A 20,394-nucleotide genomic window follows, 5' to 3' on the forward strand; every position below is an offset into this window, starting at 1 on the left:
TGTGGAAATGGGCACATGAAACATCTAGAGCAGTGGATGTTCACACAGGATCTCTGGCTCGTGAGGCCAAGCAGTGACCAGACATCTGGTGGGCGTAGGCACCCTCTGACTGCAGGTGGCATTCGGCACCACAGAGGGACCGCAGCAGTGCTCGCCACTGGCAAAGTGCTGGGTGAAAACAAGACCCGATGTCCCCAAGTTTGGGTGATGCTGAGTCATTACGAGGACCTCCGCCTCAGAGCCAAAGATGCCTCAGTTTAAAACACTGTTGGGGCGGGTGGCAACCCACATCCTGATGATGACCTGGCCATTGACTAAGGAACCCTCACCACGGGCATCGAGGTGATGGTGACAGCTCTGGGAGGTCAGTCCTCACTTCTCCTCCTCTGTGGCAGGCAGAGGAGGAGCCCCCCCATCCGCCACCCCACCATCAACACTGCTGGCACCACAGGCACCTCTACCACACACAGCGGAGAAAGAAGGCCTTTCTGTGTACATGTGCCGGCTCTGAAACGGAGAGAGGACGTTATACCTGCAGTGATCGCAGACGCTGTGGGCGACCCAGGATTCATCTCTTAAGAGGTGGTCTGTGTTGCTGGCCGCAGTTTTGGGAAAGGAAAACCACTTCCCCCAAGCCTACCCCTGCTGACTCAGAGGCGGCCAGGGCAGAGGCCTGACACAGACTCACGACCACGGATTTCATTTTAACTCTTCTGCTATCCTTGACTGGAGGAAGCTGACTTCATTTAAACCAAGCGCATAGCCGGGCCTCGCTTTTGTCTAAGAATTAGGGAATCCTAAATTTCTACCAATAAACTCAATCTCTTTCCCTTTAGAGTACAAGGATGCTGACCTTTTATACAGACACAAAAGGGACCACCTCGTCTCCAAGAGAAAGTTCAGAGGGGCCTTTCCCGCTCTGCCCACTGATGTGGTCGGGGCTGGGCTCCCTGTGCAGGAGCCAACACAGCCTGGGAGGCAAAGGCATCTGAGAGGGCTGCCGGGAGCTGTGCCTCAGGAGCGGACAGTGGGGACAGAGCAGATGGGTGGAGGGACTGGGGCGAACGCAGAGTCCGAAACACAAATGTCCTCAGTGTCCTAAACACCAGCGTCTGCAGTAACCTTGCCTGGGCCTCACCATTCCGGGGAGGCCCCCACGCCTCCCTGGGCTCTCCTCCCACAGGCGCTGCTGCTCCACCCGCTCACTGCTCTCCCACACTCGCCCCCAGCAGGGGCTTTGTCCGGAATGCCCCTCCACCTCCGCTTTCCCTGGCTGACCCCTCCTCTGAGGGCCTCTGACTCCCATCTAAGCTAAACTTTCCTGGCTTCTTGCAGTTGTTCGCTCAGGGCAGCAGGCTCAGTGCTGCTGGCCAAATTGCCAGAAATGCTGATTCTTGGACCCATCCCGGCGGGTGTGCTGTGTGAGCTGCAGGGAGGGGGAACTTGTTTAGTGTCTCCCTCTCCCCAACACCTGTTCCCCTGTGGGGCCTCCGTGCTGCCCAACACACCTCTAGAAATACCTTAGAAACATCACAGCTGAACGACACTGAAATCACACAAATCAGAGACCCTGTTGCTTTCACTAATAAGAGAGACTGCAGCTCTGCTACTTGTTTTAGAACAAGCACCCTGAGTGGGCGGTACCCCACCTTCATGGGCAGGCGGCCCTTCTCCTCTGGTTGTAAACGCAGCATCACAATGTTAAAGAGAAGAGTAGATATTTAATATTATGGACATTCAGACAGCTCTTCATTTTTCAGAGGGCTACTGATAAAAAGCTACTGATGCTTTCGAATTATGGTGCTGGAGAAGACTCTTGACAGTCTCTTGGACTGCAAGGAGATCAACCAGTCAATCCCAAAGGAAATCAACCCTGCATATTCATTGGAAGGACTGATGCTCAAGTTCCAATACTTTGGCCACCTGATGTGTAGAGTTGACTCATTGGAAAAGATCCTGATGCTGGGAAAGATTGAGGGCAGGAGGAGAAGGGGACGACAGAGGATGAGATGGTTGGATGGGATCACTGACACAGTGGACAGGAGTTTGAGCCAACGTGGAGAGATGGTGAAGGGCAGGGAAGCCTGCTGTGCTGCTGTCCATGGGGTCATAAACAGTCAGACACAACTTAGGAACTAAACAACAACAACAACTGATAAAAATTTAGGACTGGAGAAGGCAGGCAAGTGGTTCCTCCTGAAGCTACTATTCGTCTGAAGAGGAAATTGAGACCCAGTGGACCATGCCCAAGATCACACTTCTTGTCAGGACTGGGCCCACTAGAGTCTTCCCGCCCCAGGCCGCTGGCCTCCGGGGCCCCTCAGCCATCCTCCCTGCTACTGATTAACCCCACAGACCGGGGAAGACTTGCTGAGTGAAAGCCCTAGACCTTATAACACAGAGCACATATATGAATCTCTTCTGCATGCTGTTTCTATGCCCACCCTAAATTTAAACTAGAAAGTCTATGAGAAAATTAATAGGCCTTGTGATTGCCAGAAAAGCAGAAATCACATCTCTCTCCCGAGTCTGGGAAACTGTACAACCATAACACCAAAGTAATCCTCTGGCTGTTTCTATTTTCTCAAGATCTGGTTGAGATTTGGAAACATGTTGTACTCACTTCAGAGGGGAGAAAAATCTGCAGAGCAGAGCAGTCTGAGCAGCCCATCTGCTGTGGGCCGTGAGGAGCTGACCCAGGGCTCAGGGAGTGGAGCATGGGTGTGGGTGTCGGGCCACACAGAGCCTGGAGCCCTGCCAGGTCCTAGCTCCTATTAAAATCTGGTACAGCACCCGAGCTAGGGTGTCCCTTCTGCACGTCTAAGCCTGAGCTCAACAGGGATGCTGTCCAGTCACGTGTCCTATTCAGTGTGTGCAGGAGTTAACGTGAGATTTGTTCTTAACTGTTTATCTTGGAATCTCAAAGGTGCTCTGTGACCTACAGCAAGAATGCTTGGTATTCCTCACCATCTCTGATCAATCTGGAGCCTGGCAGGCAGAACCCATGCTCAGAGGCTCCCAAGGCTGAGGTCAGAGTCACGTGGCAGCAGAGCCTCTGAGGCTTGTCGACCTTGAAAATCTATTAATTTGTCCAGTTGTCGAAACGATTGTTTGGGCCTTCTTTCTTGCATGTCTCCCTCATCTGTGAACTAGTTTATGTTAAGGACTGGGGAAAAGGGATTTCACTAAACATTAAACTCCTTCAGGAGAGGCATATGCCCAGCTTTAAGAATAGTTTTGAAGCTTCCCAGTACCTAAGCCACCACTGATGGCACCGTGCACCCGGGGTAGAGGGCATGTGTGCTGGACGTTAGTGCTGGCCTGGGTAGGGGAGTAAAACCAGGGGAAGCTGGAGCCATTTACAAGTGCGTGTGAGCCAAGCCCACACTCAGCCCCCTGGGCAGCCTGGTCACAGGATTAACTTGCCCTTTAACTCACTGTTGAAACTGCCTTTGCTTTAGTTTTCCCTTTCCTTAGGGGCTCCCCATGGCAGCACCCAGCCTACGAGAGTGGCTCTGTGTTTGTGGGGCAGACGGAGCTTCAGGACAAGCAGACCAAGGCCTCAGGCTGCTGTCCTCTCCCAGAACAGCCACAGGGTGGGTGTCAGAGCAGAAAGAAGAAAGCAGGAATGGGCCAGAGGGAGAGAAGGAGAGGAGCCCAGAGACAGGGCAAGAGGCAAAAAGGGCTTTAAACACTTTTTCTAAGTCTTTACTTTCTCTATTTTCTACCCTACCCCTGCCCCATGAAAGCAGATTTCCTCCAGGTTAGGGGTTCTGGAGGGTCCTTTTCAGCAGAACTACTTCTTTCTCAAAGTATTGCTACTATCTTCAAAATTGCCCTTACTCTGCACAGAGAATATTGTCAAAATTCACATTTTGTGACAGTTATTAGAATGTCTTGAATGAGTAAAAAGTGAAATAAGGAAGCAAATTTTGCTAAAGTATTTTCTTTTTAACTGTGTAGGAAAAGGAGCTAGAGGTTGTAAGTGAAGAGACTTCACAAATGGCTTGCTTGTAACACTTCTTATGGTTACGTAAATAGGAACTGACATTATATTAACAGACTCATTAATTTGTAAACTGCTAAAATGAACGATAACTTGGCTTGATAAGCATATCAACAGTGTGTGAGATTTCCTGTTACACTGTGTTAATAATTCATCCTTCACAAAGAAAATACTGCAGTGGGACTTCCCTGCTGCAAAACGAATGGAGGGAAGGCTGCCTAGAGAAATGCGGATGGAGAGGATTTCCTCTTGGGAAGCTCAGTGTCTGAACACATTTTTTAAAAGGCCTGTTTGCTTTGCTTACCATATTATTCTGTTGGTTAGATATGAGTGGGGAAATATTACATTTGACCTTTGTCTTTCTTGGCTGCAAGATGAACTATTTCTGAGTCAGTAAAGGCAGTCACTTTCCTTTTTCATTGACTGTTCTCCTAACTCACTGCTGAGCCCCTCCACCTCTTCTTTTACTGGCTCTGCTTTGGGAAAAGAGCAAGAAAAACCCACATCCACCCATAGCGAGTGGTGGCAGTGCTGTTAGCTGGGGCCCGCAAGGCTGCATCCCTCAGAACTTTCTGAGCTTCTGCCTGAAGTAGGTTCTGCCCAACGCCAGGCTGGCTCCTCCTTCTTCCAGCCTCTTTCTAAGACCATGCAGAGCCCTCATTGGCTAGTGAAGGTCCAAAGGAAGCCGGGAAAAGTTCAGCAGAATCTAAAGTAAAAGCATGTAACAATAATAACCTTATGAAGTATTTCAAAGACTCCATAAAATAGCACTCAGCAGATGCTGGAAACATTTAAATTATTTTGAGAAAAAGTACAGAAGGTGAGCAACAGATTATAGAGTTTATGGAGCATGATATTGTTAATCCTAGGTACCTTTAAAAAGCCATTTCAAAGATGAGATATTTGGTGGAAGAAAACGAACACTCATTTCAGAATCAGAAGTAACCTGGTGCTGGAAACCTACCTAGCTTCGTGACCCTGAGCAGGCTGCCTCATGTCTCTGTTTCTTTCCCAAGGCATGCTGAACACAACACCTACAGTACCACAGGCCAGCCAGAGGCATCACTGAGATGGCAGGGGGAAGCCACCAGCCCCTAGTGGATGCCCAGGGACCACAGGTTCCCATTCTTTTGGGGCATTAAGAGAACAGAAGAGCGAGTCATCTCTATGAGGGAGAATTATACCAACTGTGTAGCCAGAAGGAAAAAATACAGCAAAAGTGAAAAGCGACCATTTAGAATGTGGTGATGAGAAAGTCCAGAACACAGAAATGTGCTGCCAACCATGAGAAAAGGTAGCTTCTGATGTCCAGGCCTGCAGATAGCTAGAGAACAAAGCAGAAACTCACATCAAGAATTTCCTTGTTGGCTTTTGGAGATGTGGCTTCTCTTAATTCCTTGATAGCTACAGGAATTTTAACCTTCTCGCCTTCTGGGATCCAGAGTCCCTATAACAAAGAGAGGAGAAGTCATTGGCTGGCAGTAGTCACACTTGTAAGATGTGGCTCCTGGCCTGGCTGGGTGTCATTAGTGGCCATACCCCAAAGGGTGAGGAAGCACAGCTCTGCACCCAAGGCCACCCAGGCTGGGAGTCATGACAGCTCAGCAGCTCTTTAGCTGTTGTGTCCCAGGAATCAGAGTAGTTAGATAAAACCCTTCAGCTCATGTAAGTTACAGAGTCAGTATGAGTCACTGTATACAGAATTCTGAGATACTGGGTCTAGGACTAACTGTGATTAGACTACGCAAAGAGGGCATAGAAAAAATAAATGAAGAGGAAGCTGTTTTGAGCTGGGCTTTATTCAGATGCTGCCCTGCAGATACAGGCCACACTCTTTCAGATTGACTTGTGCCACCCATCCTCTGAAAACTCACCCTGTCCTCCAGGAAATCATCTGTGCCCAAGTGGACCACTTCCTTGTCACTCTGATTATAAAAAATTTCATCTAGACAACCTAGGAAAAATACTGGAATTTCCTGAACCCTCAGTGACACAAAGAGCACTGCACTGTGATAAGGACCACAGCAGAGGAAGTGGCCCCAGACTCGAGTCTAGGCGCCTCAGGCTCACCTTGTACACGGTGCCGAATGCTCCTGAGCCCAGCACCTTGACCTTCTTGAATTCTGTTTCCTTTAGGATCCTCAAGAGAGCTTGGTTGGGAGCTTCTCCGCTGGGCGTCAGAGGCTCCACGAGCTGTGAGAGACAAGGGGAAGACCTGATGCCTGCCTACATGGCCCAGGGATGGGGTGGCAGCTCCTGACTCCATGTGGCAGGAGGCGCGCTCACGCTCTGGCCCAGAGAGCTTGCCCCACTCACTCCCCAGACGGGGATACCTGTTCTAGGGAACTTGGTGAGAGACACCTAAGGAACCGGGACTGACACCTCCCACATCCTCCAAAGCATGTGACCTTGAACAGAACAGCTCCTGGGCAATAAGTGCAATTTCTGTTTCTGTGACCAGGCTAGGAAAGCTTGGGGGGAAGGCAAGCTTGTGTGATGGTCATTTTGGTAGCCCATCTGAGCCCTGCAGAGCCATGCTGCTGAAGTTGCCATGGGTCCCTCCTCCTGGGGGCTCTGGCCCCCAGGCCCTGTATGTCTCTGGAGAGACATACGGATGGTCACAGATACCACCTGAAGACCTTTTCCTGAAATCATGGTGTCAGAGACAATACTGGTCACTGGTGGGAACTGTGGCATTTTACAAAGTGACACCTCCTGTGCTCACAGCAACTCATGGGCCTCTGTGCACCAGCTTCCCCCTCGCCGACCACTGAGCAGAACAAGCTGGGTGGTGGGCACCACAGCTGGGTAACCGCCAGCAGGACTTACCCTGGAAACAGCTGCATGTCACTGAATACAAGTACCAAAGTGTATACGGACTTGCTTATAACTGGACATTCAGAGATTCTCCTGGCTTTTTCATTACAATAAAGCTCAGTCATGCAATCTCATCTGTAAGACACCGCCTGGTGGTCGCCCAGCTCACCTCACGCTCCTGCAGCAGCCGGCGCAGTGTGCGCTTGCGCACGATGTGGCGCCTGCGCATGAAGAGGCCGACGCTCAGGGCCAGCACCACCACCAGCAGCAGGCCGCCCACGATGCCCGTGGCAATGGACGGGATCTTGGGCCTGGCGGACACACAAAGGGGGTTGGTTTGTCATGTTGGCATGTCCTATATTTGCCATGTGTGTGGATGCTGTGACATCATTTAGAACTGTCTCAGTGCGATAGTGCACAGCTTGTCAAGGAGAAAGAGAGGCAGATTAATATTCCCAGGGCAGGTTTTCAACTTTCTTCAGTATAATAGCCTCCTCACCCCACCTTTTTGGATTTTTAAACTGGGTATCATTTGGACTTCTCGCTATGAAGAGTATGTTGTCTGTTGATTAAGGGAACATAACTCGAAAAATAGCTGAGTCAGTCATGCTTTCCGCACGAATTTGTGTGTCTCCCCTGGGTGTCTCCACTCGTTAGAAGCACACCCTCCCCATGTGATGTCTGCTGGCCAGGCTGGACAGAGGGACCCTTTCAAAACTGTGGAGACTGCTTGAGGGATCCTGAACTTATAACATGGGATGAGAACCGTGTGAAATGCTGCATGAATGTGTGGAGGAGTAAGGCAGGGACAGGATTTCCACACAGAGAGCAGAGTTGTCATAGATAAGTTAGGTCATTCTGCAGTCGTCCCCCCACCCCCACCCCCTTCCCCCACCAGGGGAGAGCAAACACCCAAAACTCACTGGGGAAAGAACTGTCTGAATGAGTAGATTCTGAATTTAGAATCTTTATAAAGCTATTGTTTTTCAAGCACCTGTGCCATCTGAGCTTCTGGCAAACTTTGTATTTTCAGGCAGTTAATGAATATCAAAGAATAATTAGTAGCACAATTTACACACAAAAAATGTGCCAGCATTCTTACGAATTTCTCCTAAGTGTCAAATGTACTTTATGTGAGTAGTACTTAGAACACATTCTTCTTAGCACATAAAAAAGTCCTGTCTTGAGTTATACTATTCTCCTAGTTAATGTAGTTTGAATTAATGGGTTTTTTTCTATTTTGAAGGGGCCATTGAAAGGTAAAAGGAATAATTTGTACAGAGTATATGTTCCATGGATATTGTAAGGGTGGGTGAAAAGAGAAGAACAAATTGAAAGAATGAATATAACAAAGGTCATTGGCTGGTTTCAGGGTGGTGATATGATGGAAAACCTCATTGCTAAGATACTGACTGCAGCATGAAGAGAGGCCAGGGCAGAGGGGAGTCGGAAAAGTGAGAAAGCATTACCCTTGCCCACAGAACTATTGGTTGTTTCTGGTCAGGTCATCACACACAAAGTGTCACACTTACCCTTTTTGTGGACAGCCTTCGAGACCTGGCCCTTCACAGCTGTAGGAATTGAAAGGTAAAGACACATTTCAATCATTTTATTTATCATTTTTTCTTGGAGAGTTTTTATTAAATCATAAGGTGACATGTGTCAAATTACTCTTAGACCATTAGAATCACAACGTGTCTCAATATTGCTTAATCATTTGTTTATCATGCATTTATTCATTTGTTCATTCACTCAGCAAGTAGTTTTGAGTTTGTGATAGGGATTGAACAGAGTAGGCAGCCTCTGGTCTTTGTTACTGAAATGTTTTCATGTCTTACTTTTGACAGAGGTTCAGATACCTTACAGCTGGCTCTAGAACATCCATGTGGGCAGGAGGTGGAGGGATCTTGGCTCCCTCCTGGGAGCCATTTCCTGGGCCACACTGATTAAGGTGGGGGCAGACAAGTAACAATGTGCAGTTCAGGGCAGGGAAATGGGGATGATGGCAGACCCGGAAAGCCAGAAACTGGCTTCACCCTCTTCCACACAACTAAGATGTCACACACGAAGCATAGATAGCATTTGTCTTAACGCATCCCCTCAGCAGCTGGGTTCCCATTCTGGGGGGGCACCACCATCTGCTCTTCTGATTATAGGATGACGGATGAAAAGGCAGAATAAGTTGGTTTTGAAGTACAGCAATATTTGTCAATGCAAGACTGAATATTCAATAGCAAGATTGAATATTCCAGTTTGATGGAGAACACTAACATTCTTGGCCAGAGGAAAGATGAAGAAGCCCCGTTCAGGTGTGTGAACAGGATTTGTGCTTGTTTGATGTACACTGCCATATGGTTCTAGTCATTTTCTTCTTTTATTTTTTAAATTTATTTATTTTAATTGGAGGCTAATTACTTTACAATATTGTATTGGTTTTGCCATACATCAACATGAATTCTCCACGGGTGTACACATCATTTTCTATCTCATTCAAAGGGCTCTCATCTCTGCACTGTACTCCTCTTGGTCTTGAGGGTCTAAGACCCCTTTTCCATGGTGTCAGACAATGTAGTCTTGACCCTAAAAGCTTACAGACTTTCCTCCCTACACCAGACACAGGCTTCTCCTTTTCTCATAATCTGTTATCTCCTACAAAAACCATAATCGTCAAAGACAAAAAAAGTCTGCTAATGGATGAACAGTATGAAAAGGCAAAAAGATATGACACTGAAGGATGAACGCCCCAGGTCGGTAGGTGCCCATTATGCTACTGGAGAAAAGTGGAGAAATAATACCAGAAAAAATGAAGAGACGGAGCCAAAGCAAAACAAAACAAAACAAAAAACACCCAGTTGTGGATGTGACTGATAATGGAAGTAAAGTCTGATGCTGTAAAGAGCAATATTACATAGGAACCTGGAATGTCAAGTCCATGACTCAAGGTAAATTGGAAGTGGTCAAACAGGAGATGGCAAGAGTGAACATCAACATTTTAGGAATCAGTGAACTAAACTGGACTGGAATGGGTGAATTTAACTCAGATGACCATTATATCTACTACTGTGAGAAAGAATCCCTTAGAAGAAATGGAGTAGCCCTCCCAGTCAACAAGAGAGTCCAAAATGCAGTACTTGGATGCAATCTCAAAAATGACAGAATGATCTCTGTTCATTTCCAAGGCAAACCATTCAGTATCACTGTAATCCAAGTCTATGCCCCGACCAGTAATGCTGAAGAAGTTGAAGCTGAATGGCTCTATGAATACCTATAAGACCTTCCAGAACTAACACCCCAAAAAGATCCCCTCTTCATTATAGAGGACTGGAATGCAAACGTAGGGAGTCAAGAGATACCTGGAGTAACAGGCAAGTTTGGTCTTTGAGTAAAAACTGAAGCAGGGAAAAGGCTAACACAGTTTTGCCAAGAGAGTGCACTGGTCATAGCAAGCACTCTCCCAAGAACACATGAGACTAGACTTTATATATGGATATCACCAGAAGGTCAATACCAAAATCACACTGATTATATTCTTTGCAGCCAGAGATGGAGAAGCTCTATACAGTCAGCAAAAACAAGACTGGGAGCTGACTGTGGCTCAGATCATGAGCTCCTTATTGCCAAATTCAGACTTAAATTGAAGAAAGTATGGAAAACCACTAGACCATTCAGATATGACCTAAATCAAATTGCTACAGTAGAAGTGACAAATAGATTCAAGGGATTAGATCTGATAGACAAGAGTGCCTGAAGACTTATGGATAAAGGTTCATGACATCGCACAGGAGGCAGTGATCAAGACCATCCCCAAGAAAAAGAAATGCAACAAGGCAAAATGGTTGCCTGAGGAGGCCTTAGAGAATAGTTAGAAAAGAAGAGAAGTGCAAGGCAATGGAGTAAAGATATACCCATTTGAATGCAGAGTTCCAAAGAATAACAAGGAGAGATAAAAGCCTTCTTCAGTGATCAATGCAAAGAGATAGAGGAAAACAATAGAATGGGAAAAACTAGAGATCTCTTCAAGAAAATCAGAGATACCAAGGGAACATTTCATGCAAAGATGGGCACAATAAGGACAAAAATGGTATGGACCTAACAGAAGCAGAAGATACTACGAAGAGGTGGCAAGAATACACAGAACTATACAAAAAAGATCTTCATGACCCAGATAACTTTGATGGTGTGATAACTCACCTAGACATCCTGGAATGCAAAGTCAAGTGGGCCTTAGGAAGGATCATTATGAACAAAGCTAGTGGAAATGATGGAATTCCAGCTGACCTATTTCAGATCCTACAAGATGATGCTGTGAAAGTGCTGCACTCAATATGCCAGCAAATCTGGAAAACTCACAGTGGCCACAGGACTGGAAAAGGACAGTTTTCATTCCAATCCCAAAGAAAGGCAATGGCAAAGAATGCTCAAAGTATGGCACAACTGCACTTGTCTCATCCACTAGCAAAGTTAATGCTCAAAATTCTCCAAGCCAGGCTTCAACATTACATGAACCGGGAAATTCCAGATGTTCAAGCTGGATTTAGAAAAGGCAGAGGAACAAGAGATCAAATTGCCAACATCCATTGGATCATCGAAAAAGCAAGAGAGTTCCAAAAAAACATCTACTTCGGCTTTATTGACTATGCCAAAGCCTTTGACTGTGTGGATCAGTCACAGATCAACAAACTGGAAAATTCTTAAACAGATGGGACTACCAGACCACCTTACCTGCCTTCTGAGAGATCTGTATGCAGGTTAAGAAATAACAGCTAGAACTGGACATGGAACAACAGACTGACAGACTGGTTCCAAATGGGGAAAGGAGTACGTCAAGGTTATATATGATCACCCTACTTATTTAACTGATATGCAGAGTACATCATGCTGAATGCCAGGCTGGATGAAGCACAAGCTGGAATCAAGATTTACAGGAGAAATATCAAAAACCTCAGATACACAGATGACACCACTCTTATGGCAGAAAGTGAAGAAGAACTTAAGAGCCTCTTGATGAAAGTGAAAGAGGAGAGAGAAAAAGTTGTCTTAAAGCTCAACATTCAGAAAACTAAGATCATGGCACCCACTTGCATCTTCATGGCAGATTGATGGGGAAACAATGGAAACAGTAAAAGACTTTATTTTTCTGGGCTTTAAAATCACTGCAATGGTGACTTCAGCCATGAAATTAAAAGACACTTGCTCCTTGGAAGAAAAGCTGTGACCAACCTAGATAGCATATTAAAAAGCAGAGACATTACTTTGCCAACAAAGGTCTGTCTAGTCAAAGCTATGGTTTTTCCAGTAGTCATTACGGATGTGACAGTTGGACAATAAAGAAGCTGAGCGCTGAAGAATTGATGCTTTTGAACTGTGGTGTTAGAGAAGACTCCAGCCTAAAGGAAAGCAGTCCTGGATATTCATTTGAAAGACTGATGCTGAAGCTGAGACTCCACTACTTTGGCAATCTGATGTGAAGAACTGACTCATTTGAAAAGACCCTGATGCTGGGAAAGATTAAAGGCAGGAGGAGAAGGGGATGACAGAGGATGAGATGGTTGAATGGCATCACCAACTCGATGGACATGAGTTTGAGTAAGTGTCAGGAGTTGGTGATGGACAGGGAAGCCTGGTGTGCTGCAGTCCATGGGGTTGCAGAGTTGGCCACGACTGAGCGACTGAACTGAACTGAACGGATGACCATTCAATATATCCCTCCTCGCTAGTGTTTTTATATTTTCCCATTATGCCTGTCAGTCTCCAGAAAGTAACAAAATGGGAACTCTATGCAAAGTGGTGCAAACTGGAACTGCAAATTTTGGACAAGAAGCAGGTTTCATGCAGCTTCTGAAAGTGCTGCTGGGAAACTTATTGGGTTTCTAGCAAGAAGTTACTGAGAAGAGATACTCACAGTCAGAGCTTAGCCAGTTTGCATTTGAAGAGATGATGGACGAAGGCAATGACAAGACAGGTGTGGTAAGAGGGGATGATCTGAGTATCAGAGGATTAAGAGGTCCATGAGAAAGCTGATGGTGCCCTGCATAAGTCTATAGAAATGATTGTCAAATATCAGGCAAAAGAGGCTGCATCATGCTATCATTTAATTTAGTCAGAAAAATTACTGCTTGTCTGTCTCCTATTTATTTTTTGTTACATGTAATTAAAATTGGCAAAATGTTATATTATTTAGTTTTTTGGCATAAAATTTCAAAGAAACCTTTCCCTGTTACCTTATTATAAAATATGGTTCCATTCAACAGTGGATGGCCTTTGAGTTTCCCGACCCATTCCCTTGGGTAACCAAACCTCCCCTGTGGGAACAGGATGGCTTCTTGAAGCAGGTATGCTCTCATAACCTGGGCTCTGTGACTGCAGGCTAATGACTCCAGAGCCCAAGTGTTGCTTTAACAATACAAATGGAAAAGCAGTGAGCCTGCTCTGAGACATCAATGAGACTATCTGTTTGATGATGCTGTATTCATCATAGATACACAATAAAAGACATGGTTTCTTATTTCCCCTTATCCTATCAATATTTCTCCATATTTAAAAAATTAAACCCATTTTTTTATCAAATAATTCTTTTGGATGAAGATACAGATAGCAATAACAAGATTACATAAAACTACATGATTTTCTATCAGTGATACATGTTCACAGACACATACATAAATACAGTTATTTCCAAAAGACAGAAAAAAATAGGAAACATATATTTTATGGGTAATATCATTCTATTTAAGAGAATCTGTTCCAAAATTCCTTATTATGGAGAAATATGAAAAAAATAGATTGAGTGAGAAACTAGCAAACTATCATTTATATCATGCTTTGTAGAGTTTGCAAATTACTCAATATAACAGCATGTTGATATACCCAAAGGGAAAAATATTAAAAATCTTAAAATTTCTGTCAAGGAAGGGTCTGGTAAAATTCAAAATTCATTCTGGATTAACAAAAATAGTTCAAAAGTAGGAATAACTGTAGGTAACTGTTTCTTTAACAAGATAGTAACTCACAGTAATAGCAAATAATGTTCTTAATGGTGATTTATTATAGCCATTCCCACAATCATCAGATATAAAACTCAGATATCCACTACTATTGTATCTGACATTATTCTAGAAATTCTGGCCTTTGTAATATGATTTGAAACTTTTGGAAAAGAGATGAAGATACCATTACTGGAGACAATATGATTGTTTTCCCAGAAACTTCAAGAACATGAACTAAAACATTAATTTCAAAGGAAGTTCAATAAAGACCATCAATATGAGATGACTATACACCTCCACCAAAACAATCAAAAGCTATCTTATATATTAGAAATAATAAATTAGAAGATATACTCTAAGTAAGGACCATTTCACAATAGCAAATGTAATACAGACAGAACATGAAAGAACAAAACTATAAAACTTAACTGAAGAATATCTGAATTTATGAAGAATAAAAAAGAAATTTTATTTCTTCATAAAATAATTTATGAAGAAATTATCATTTCCTGACTGGAAATACAAAATATTATAAAAATGTTAGCCCTAGCCAAATTAACTTACTGGTTTTAGTGGGGATTTTGGATGTTAAACTTGGTAAAATACTCCAAGTCACTTGGAACACACCAATAGGCTAGACTAACATTAGAGGGGGAAGAAAATCACATGTAAACGGCATAGGAGATCCCTAGGCTTCCTACTTGTTGCTGGGATTACTCTTCAGTCACCCAGGACCGAAACTTCTGGACCACAGAGTCATGGAAAGATGGTGCCCTTCCATTTACCCCTGTAACAGCTGAAACTGAAGAAGGTTAAATGATGGAAATTGACCAGGGTACAAGTCATTTCCAAATCACTTGTCTCCAGGCCCAGACTCCTCCATATTTGCTGTTGTTCAGTCGCTTAGTTGCCTCTGACTCTTTGTGACTCTATGGACTGCAGCACACCAGGCTTCTCTGTCCTTCACTATCTCTTGAGTTAGGAATGCCATCCAACCACCTCATCCTCTGTCACCCCTTTCTCCTCCTGCCCTCAATCTTCCCCAGCATCAGGGTCTTTTCCAATGGGTCGGCTCTTTGCAACTGGTGGCCAAAGTATAGGAGGTTCAGCTTCAGCATCAGTCCTTTCAGTCAATATTCAGGATTAATTTCCCTTAGGATTGACTGGTTTGATCTCCTTGCTGTCCAAGGGACTTTCAAGAGTCTTCTCTTACACCACCATTCAAAGGCATCAGTTCTTCAGCACTCAGCCTTCTTTATGGTTCAGCTCTCACATCCGTACATGACTACTGGAAAAACTATAGCTTTGACTATATAGACCTTTCAGCAAAGTGATCTCTGCTTTTTCATACACTGTCTAGGTTGGTCAGCTTTGATTCCAAGGAGCAAGCATCTTTTAATTTCAGGGCTGCAGTCACCGTTTGCAGTGATTTTGGAGACCAGAAAATAAAATTTGTCACACTTTCCATTTTTTCCCTATCTATTTGCCATGAAATGATGGGGCCAGATGCCATGATTTTCATTTTCTGAATGTTGAGTTTTAAGCCAACTTTTTCATTCTTCTGTTTCACTTTCATCAAGAGGCTGTTTAGTTCCTCTTCCCTTTCTGCCATTAGGGTGGTGTTATCTGCAAATCTGAGGTTATTGACATTTCTCCTGGCAATCTTGATTCCACTGTGAGCTTCATCCAGCCTGGCATTTCTCATGATGTACTCTGTATGCAAGTTAAATAAGCAGAGTGACAATATACAACCTTGATGTACTCCTTTTCCAATTTTGAACCAGTTCATTGTTCCATGTCCAGTTCTAATTGTTGCTTCTTGACCTGCATACAGGTTTCTCAGAAAGTAGGTAAGGTGGTCTGGTGTTCCCATCTCTTTCAGAATTTTCCACAGTTTGCTTTGATCCACATAGTCAAAGGCTTTAGTGTAGTCAACGAAGCAAAAGTAGATGTTTTTCTGGAATTCTCTTGCTTTTTCTATGATCCAGTGGATGTTGGCAATTTGATCTCTGGTTCCTTTGCTTTTTAGCTTGTACATCTGGGAGTTCTTGGTTCACATACTTTTGAAGCTTGAAAGATTTTGAGCATTACCTTGCTAGCATGTGAAATGAGTGCAGTTGTGCAGTGGATTTTGGAGAAGGAAATGGCAACCCACTCCAGTGTTCTTGCCTGGAGAATCCCAGGGACAGGGGAGCCTGGTGGGCTGCTGTCTATGGGGTCACAAAGAGTCGGACACAACTGAAGTGACTTAGCAGCAGCAGCAGTGCAGTGGTTTGAACATTCTTGGGCATTGTTTTTCTTTGGGAAAACAACTGGAAAACTGACTTTTTCCAGTCCTGTGGCTGTTGCTGAGTTTTCCAGATTTGCTGGCATATTGAGTGCAGCACTTTAACAGCATCATCTTTTAGGATCTGAAATTGCTTAGCTGAAATTCCATCACCTCCACTAGTTTTGTTCCTAGTGATGCTTCCTAAGGCCCACTTGACTTCACACTCCAGGATGTCTGGCTCTAGGTGAGTGATCACACCATCGTGATTATCTGGGTCATTAAGACCATTTTTGTACATACAAATACAGTTAAAATATTAGGACATATTTGGAAAATTTTCAAGACTCTTGATTTTTGGAAGTCTGCATCCCTTCAGGACTCTAATCATTATCACAATCACAATTACCACCATCACTACCACCAACACTGGCACCACCACTGCTTATGAACATCATAACCACCACCAACAGCCCCACGCCTCCTTTTGTGCAGTCCTTGATTGAGCATGCATGTGTTCCAGGCACCATTTAAGTACATTACGTGTATTAAGATCACAGAAACCTTGTGAGCAATGCAGTAGTATTAACCTAATTTACAGATGAGAAAAGTGAGGCACAGACAGGGTAATACACTTTCGAAAGGCCACAGAGCTAGTAAGAGATGGCTCTGGAGAAGAGTAACAGTTCTAAATAAGGTTGAGGACTGAGAGATAGAAGGGAATATGAAATATATATGAGAACTCAACTTTTCCTTCTGATTTCTAGAAGTAGTCTAGTTTCATTGCCAAATTTATTATTTTAGTAAACAAGATACAAATGTTCAGAGTGCTTCAGCTAACTGTAGTGAAAAAAAAAGCTCCTTTAAGGAACATTCTAGGCAATGTTATCTTCCATTAATTGTAAAACAGTAAGGATTCCCACAGGAATCCCAGTCATCTGGAAAGATGTGTAGAAACCTTTGAGGATAGGGTAGGACCTCGTGTTCATCCCAGCTGTCCCTTACCCTTGTTTGCACTTGTTGGCACAGCAGAACAGAGCCCTGGCATGATGCACACCTGGAGATGCTGAGAGGCTTTCTGGTGAGCACCGTTACCTCCCGTGAGAGTTTCACTGCTGCTGCCATGGCTGTAGGGCCAGAACACCCGGAGGACCTGACTCTAATACAAAGCTCTGTACTTTACTGCCTGCACAGTTTGGAAAATGTTTTCAGTTTATGAGTCTGCATCTCTTGCAGACCCAGAGTTCCCTGACTCACCCATAGGTGCAGTTGGGGTGGCACAGGAGACACACGTGATTGGCATCTGCAAACTTCCAGATCAGGGTGCCGTTCTCTCCCGCGACTCCAGCAGGGCAGGTCTTGACGCAGTGAGGGCCATCAATGTAGTGGGCGCACTTTACACAGTTGCCTGGTCCCTGCACCGAGGCAGAAAAACCATTTCATAAATCAAATATTTATGTATGTGTCTTTCAGAATGAAGTAACTTTTTACTTAAAATATATATCACGAAAAAAAGTCAAACAATGTAGAAATGCTTCAAGGGGATGAATTCTTCTCTGACTGTGTCTTGCCTGATGTGACCACTGTTAACAGGTGAGAATAAAGCCTTCCTGACTTTACATGTGTATTGTATATGAAAACATAAAAGAAACTGAACTGGGTGTTTTACTTGACTTTACTTCATACCTTGTGGGCATTTTTCCTTGTTAAAACACTGATTGGCCTACGTGTGTATTTACATCCTTATCATTCAGATGGGCTTCCTAGGGGCTTCTGTGGGAAGCTGTGCTTGCCAAGGCAAAGCTAAGCAAACCCACACCTGCGTTTCCCCAGTGTTGAGAAGGTGGCAGGTGGAAACACAGTGGCTGCATAATTAACTGTGCTGTGCTAAATTTGGTTCTGTTTGTTAAACTTGTTGATACATTAGGGCTGCCTGGGTTGCATCCACACACTTCACAAGGGCTGAAGTAAGGTGGCTAGGGAGGGTCTGCCTGTTGGCTAAGCACCCTTATGTCTCAAAGACTGAGTGTTCCCAGAGCGAGAACAATCAGATGACTAAGTCAATCAACAGCACCAATCATTTTATTTCACTGATGAAAAGTTAACCCAACACTAACCTAAAAACCAGTGGTTTACTTTGTAACCAGCTATTTTGGCAGCTTGTACCTCAAAACCTTATCATCATCTGTCTGATTCAGAGAACTTCTGAAAAGTATTTTCCATCAGTAGATTTAGATATGACTGTTGCAGCTCAAATTCAAATAGAGCTCCTCATATAAGTAATACTGAGAATTAACAATGTGAACACATTGGTGTGAGAGGGATTTTCATTCTCACTTACACTCTCTAAAATATTACTGAACATGTAGGTATGAAACTGAATTTTGAAAATTTTTCTTTGTGATTTAAAAAACCTCCTTCAAATAACTTTAAACTACTGTTAAATAAGAATGTGGCAACGTTTGATTAAGATGATAAAGCGGTGGTGGCAGGTGTCAGGAACAGTGAAGGCTGGCTGTCAGTGCACCCTGTTCATAGGGCCCTGATCTGTGGTCTGAGACCAGGCACCACCGTGTGCGTCTGGGGGTTGGACACAGAAGATGAGTGCCCGAGCCAGCCAGGCCACATGCCGACCTCCCCTCAGTCACAGCCCCTGATGGCTGTGAGACGGGACGGGATGGGCCCGAGTGTGGGGAGTGGGCTGGACGGCGGTCTAGCAGCCACAGGGTGATGGTGGTGGGTCACCCTTGCGGGTCTGCAGCTGATGCGCGGGGGTAACATCAAACATGCTGCTTACGCGTCCAGTGCAGGTCACGTTCATGGCCTGGGGCAGGCATTCTGGATGGCACTGCACACACTCGGAGTTCTCCACGAATTCTCTGGGCTCTCTGACAGAAGGAAGACAGGAAACTGGTCAGTGCCATCCCTACACACCCTGCTTCCAAATGCTGTCTGGGTTCACCTGTCTGAAGGTTCAGGTGACACCAACCACCTCTCTTAGAAAGACAAAACAATTTTATGTAAAAGTCAAACGTCTGGGAAAGTAGGACTATACTGTAATTTAATAAAGTGATTCTGTCAGCTGAATCTTTAGTCATCTTCTCCTAGAACAAAGCATAAGCTTCATTTACGATCAAAACAGCTTCTCTACATTTTTTCTACAGGCACAGTCTCTGAATATTAGATAAGCCAACACATGGGAGAAAAGAAGATAAAAGTCCTTAAAAGGCACCCCCTCCTATATCAGATTCATGGATATTTAAGTTACACTGCAAAGAAATGGTAACTAGATCAATACCTGGGAAAGGGAAAGAGAGCTATTAAAGTTTCCTTAGTGATTATTACTAAAAACAGTAAGAATGGAACACAGGTATCAAGTATTTTCCTTGGACTATTTTAACCATTCCTCAAAAATGGATAGAGTGGGACTTCCCTGGTGGTAAAGTGGAGAGAAATCTGCCTGCCAATGAAAGGGACACGGGTTCAATCCCTGATCTGGGAAGATTCCACATGGCATAGAGCAACTAAGCCCATGAGCCACAACTATGGAGCCTGCACGCTGCAGCTCCTGAAGTCCCTGCACTAGAGCCTGTGCGCGGCGACAAGAAAAGCCACCGCAGGGAAAAGCTGAGCAACACCATGAGAAAGCAGGCCCCACGCTTTGCAACTAGAGAAAGCCCGTGCACAGCAGTGAAGACCCAGTGCAACCACAAAGTAAATAAATAAATACTTGAGAAGCTGATGCTTGACTGAAAGGACATGGTAGATGTGGGCAGCTCTTAAGACTACTGGGAGTTAACTAGGCAGTGAACAAGAAGTGTGCACACCCAAAGATATGTTCCGTGAGTCCTCTCAGGCAGTCAGCGTCAATTAAACCAAAAGAGCCACATGACTTTTCCCTGTGCTGCTTCTTGAGTCACCACACGCAGTATAGGGGCCAGTTTTGCAAACAGAGAAGGTGCTGCTGGACACCAGGATCCTCTAATAGGAAGACCCAGGCACCACTGCCAAGGTTATTTTAATTACCTTGTTGCTTCAAAGAGAAAAATGTTGAAAGTGTTAGTTTTGTCCGACTCTTTGCAACCCCATGGACTGTAGCCTACCAGGCTCCTCTGTTCATGGGATTCTCCAGGCAAGAATACTGGAATGGGTAGCCATTCCCTTCTCCAGGGGATCTTCCTTACCCAGGACCTAACCCGGGTCTACCACACTGCAGGCAAATTCTTTACCATCTGAGCCACTAGGGAAGCCCCTTCAGAGAGACCTGAACACTGAAAATGTGAGCTCAGCATCTGCTTGCAGCCGTAAGGATTACACCA

General features: G+C 44.6%; 1 protein-coding gene across 1 annotated transcript in view; it reads right to left on the reverse strand.

The window, feature by feature from the left end:
- The window catches only part of EGFR (epidermal growth factor receptor), a 221,851-nt gene that overhangs the window by 34,550 nt on the left and 166,907 nt on the right, over nucleotides 1–20,394 (reverse strand). Inside the window, exons 14-19 of the mRNA XM_086365545.1 lie at nucleotides 18,873–18,963; nucleotides 17,333–17,490; nucleotides 8,356–8,394; nucleotides 6,993–7,134; nucleotides 6,077–6,199; nucleotides 5,355–5,453 (exon numbers count right to left, since the gene is read on the reverse strand). Coding sequence (XP_086221671.1) covers nucleotides 5,355–5,453; nucleotides 6,077–6,199; nucleotides 6,993–7,134; nucleotides 8,356–8,394; nucleotides 17,333–17,490; nucleotides 18,873–18,963 — 652 coding nt within the window. The remainder of the gene's footprint in view (nucleotides 1–5,354; nucleotides 5,454–6,076; nucleotides 6,200–6,992; nucleotides 7,135–8,355; nucleotides 8,395–17,332; nucleotides 17,491–18,872; nucleotides 18,964–20,394) is intronic.

The sequence above is a fragment of the Bos grunniens genome, chromosome 22 (assembly GCF_055505025.1).
Source record: "Bos grunniens cultivar Pamir isolate PY7600 chromosome 22, Bosgru_T2T1.0, whole genome shotgun sequence".
In the NCBI taxonomy this organism is placed as follows: domain Eukaryota; kingdom Metazoa; phylum Chordata; class Mammalia; order Artiodactyla; family Bovidae; genus Bos; species Bos grunniens.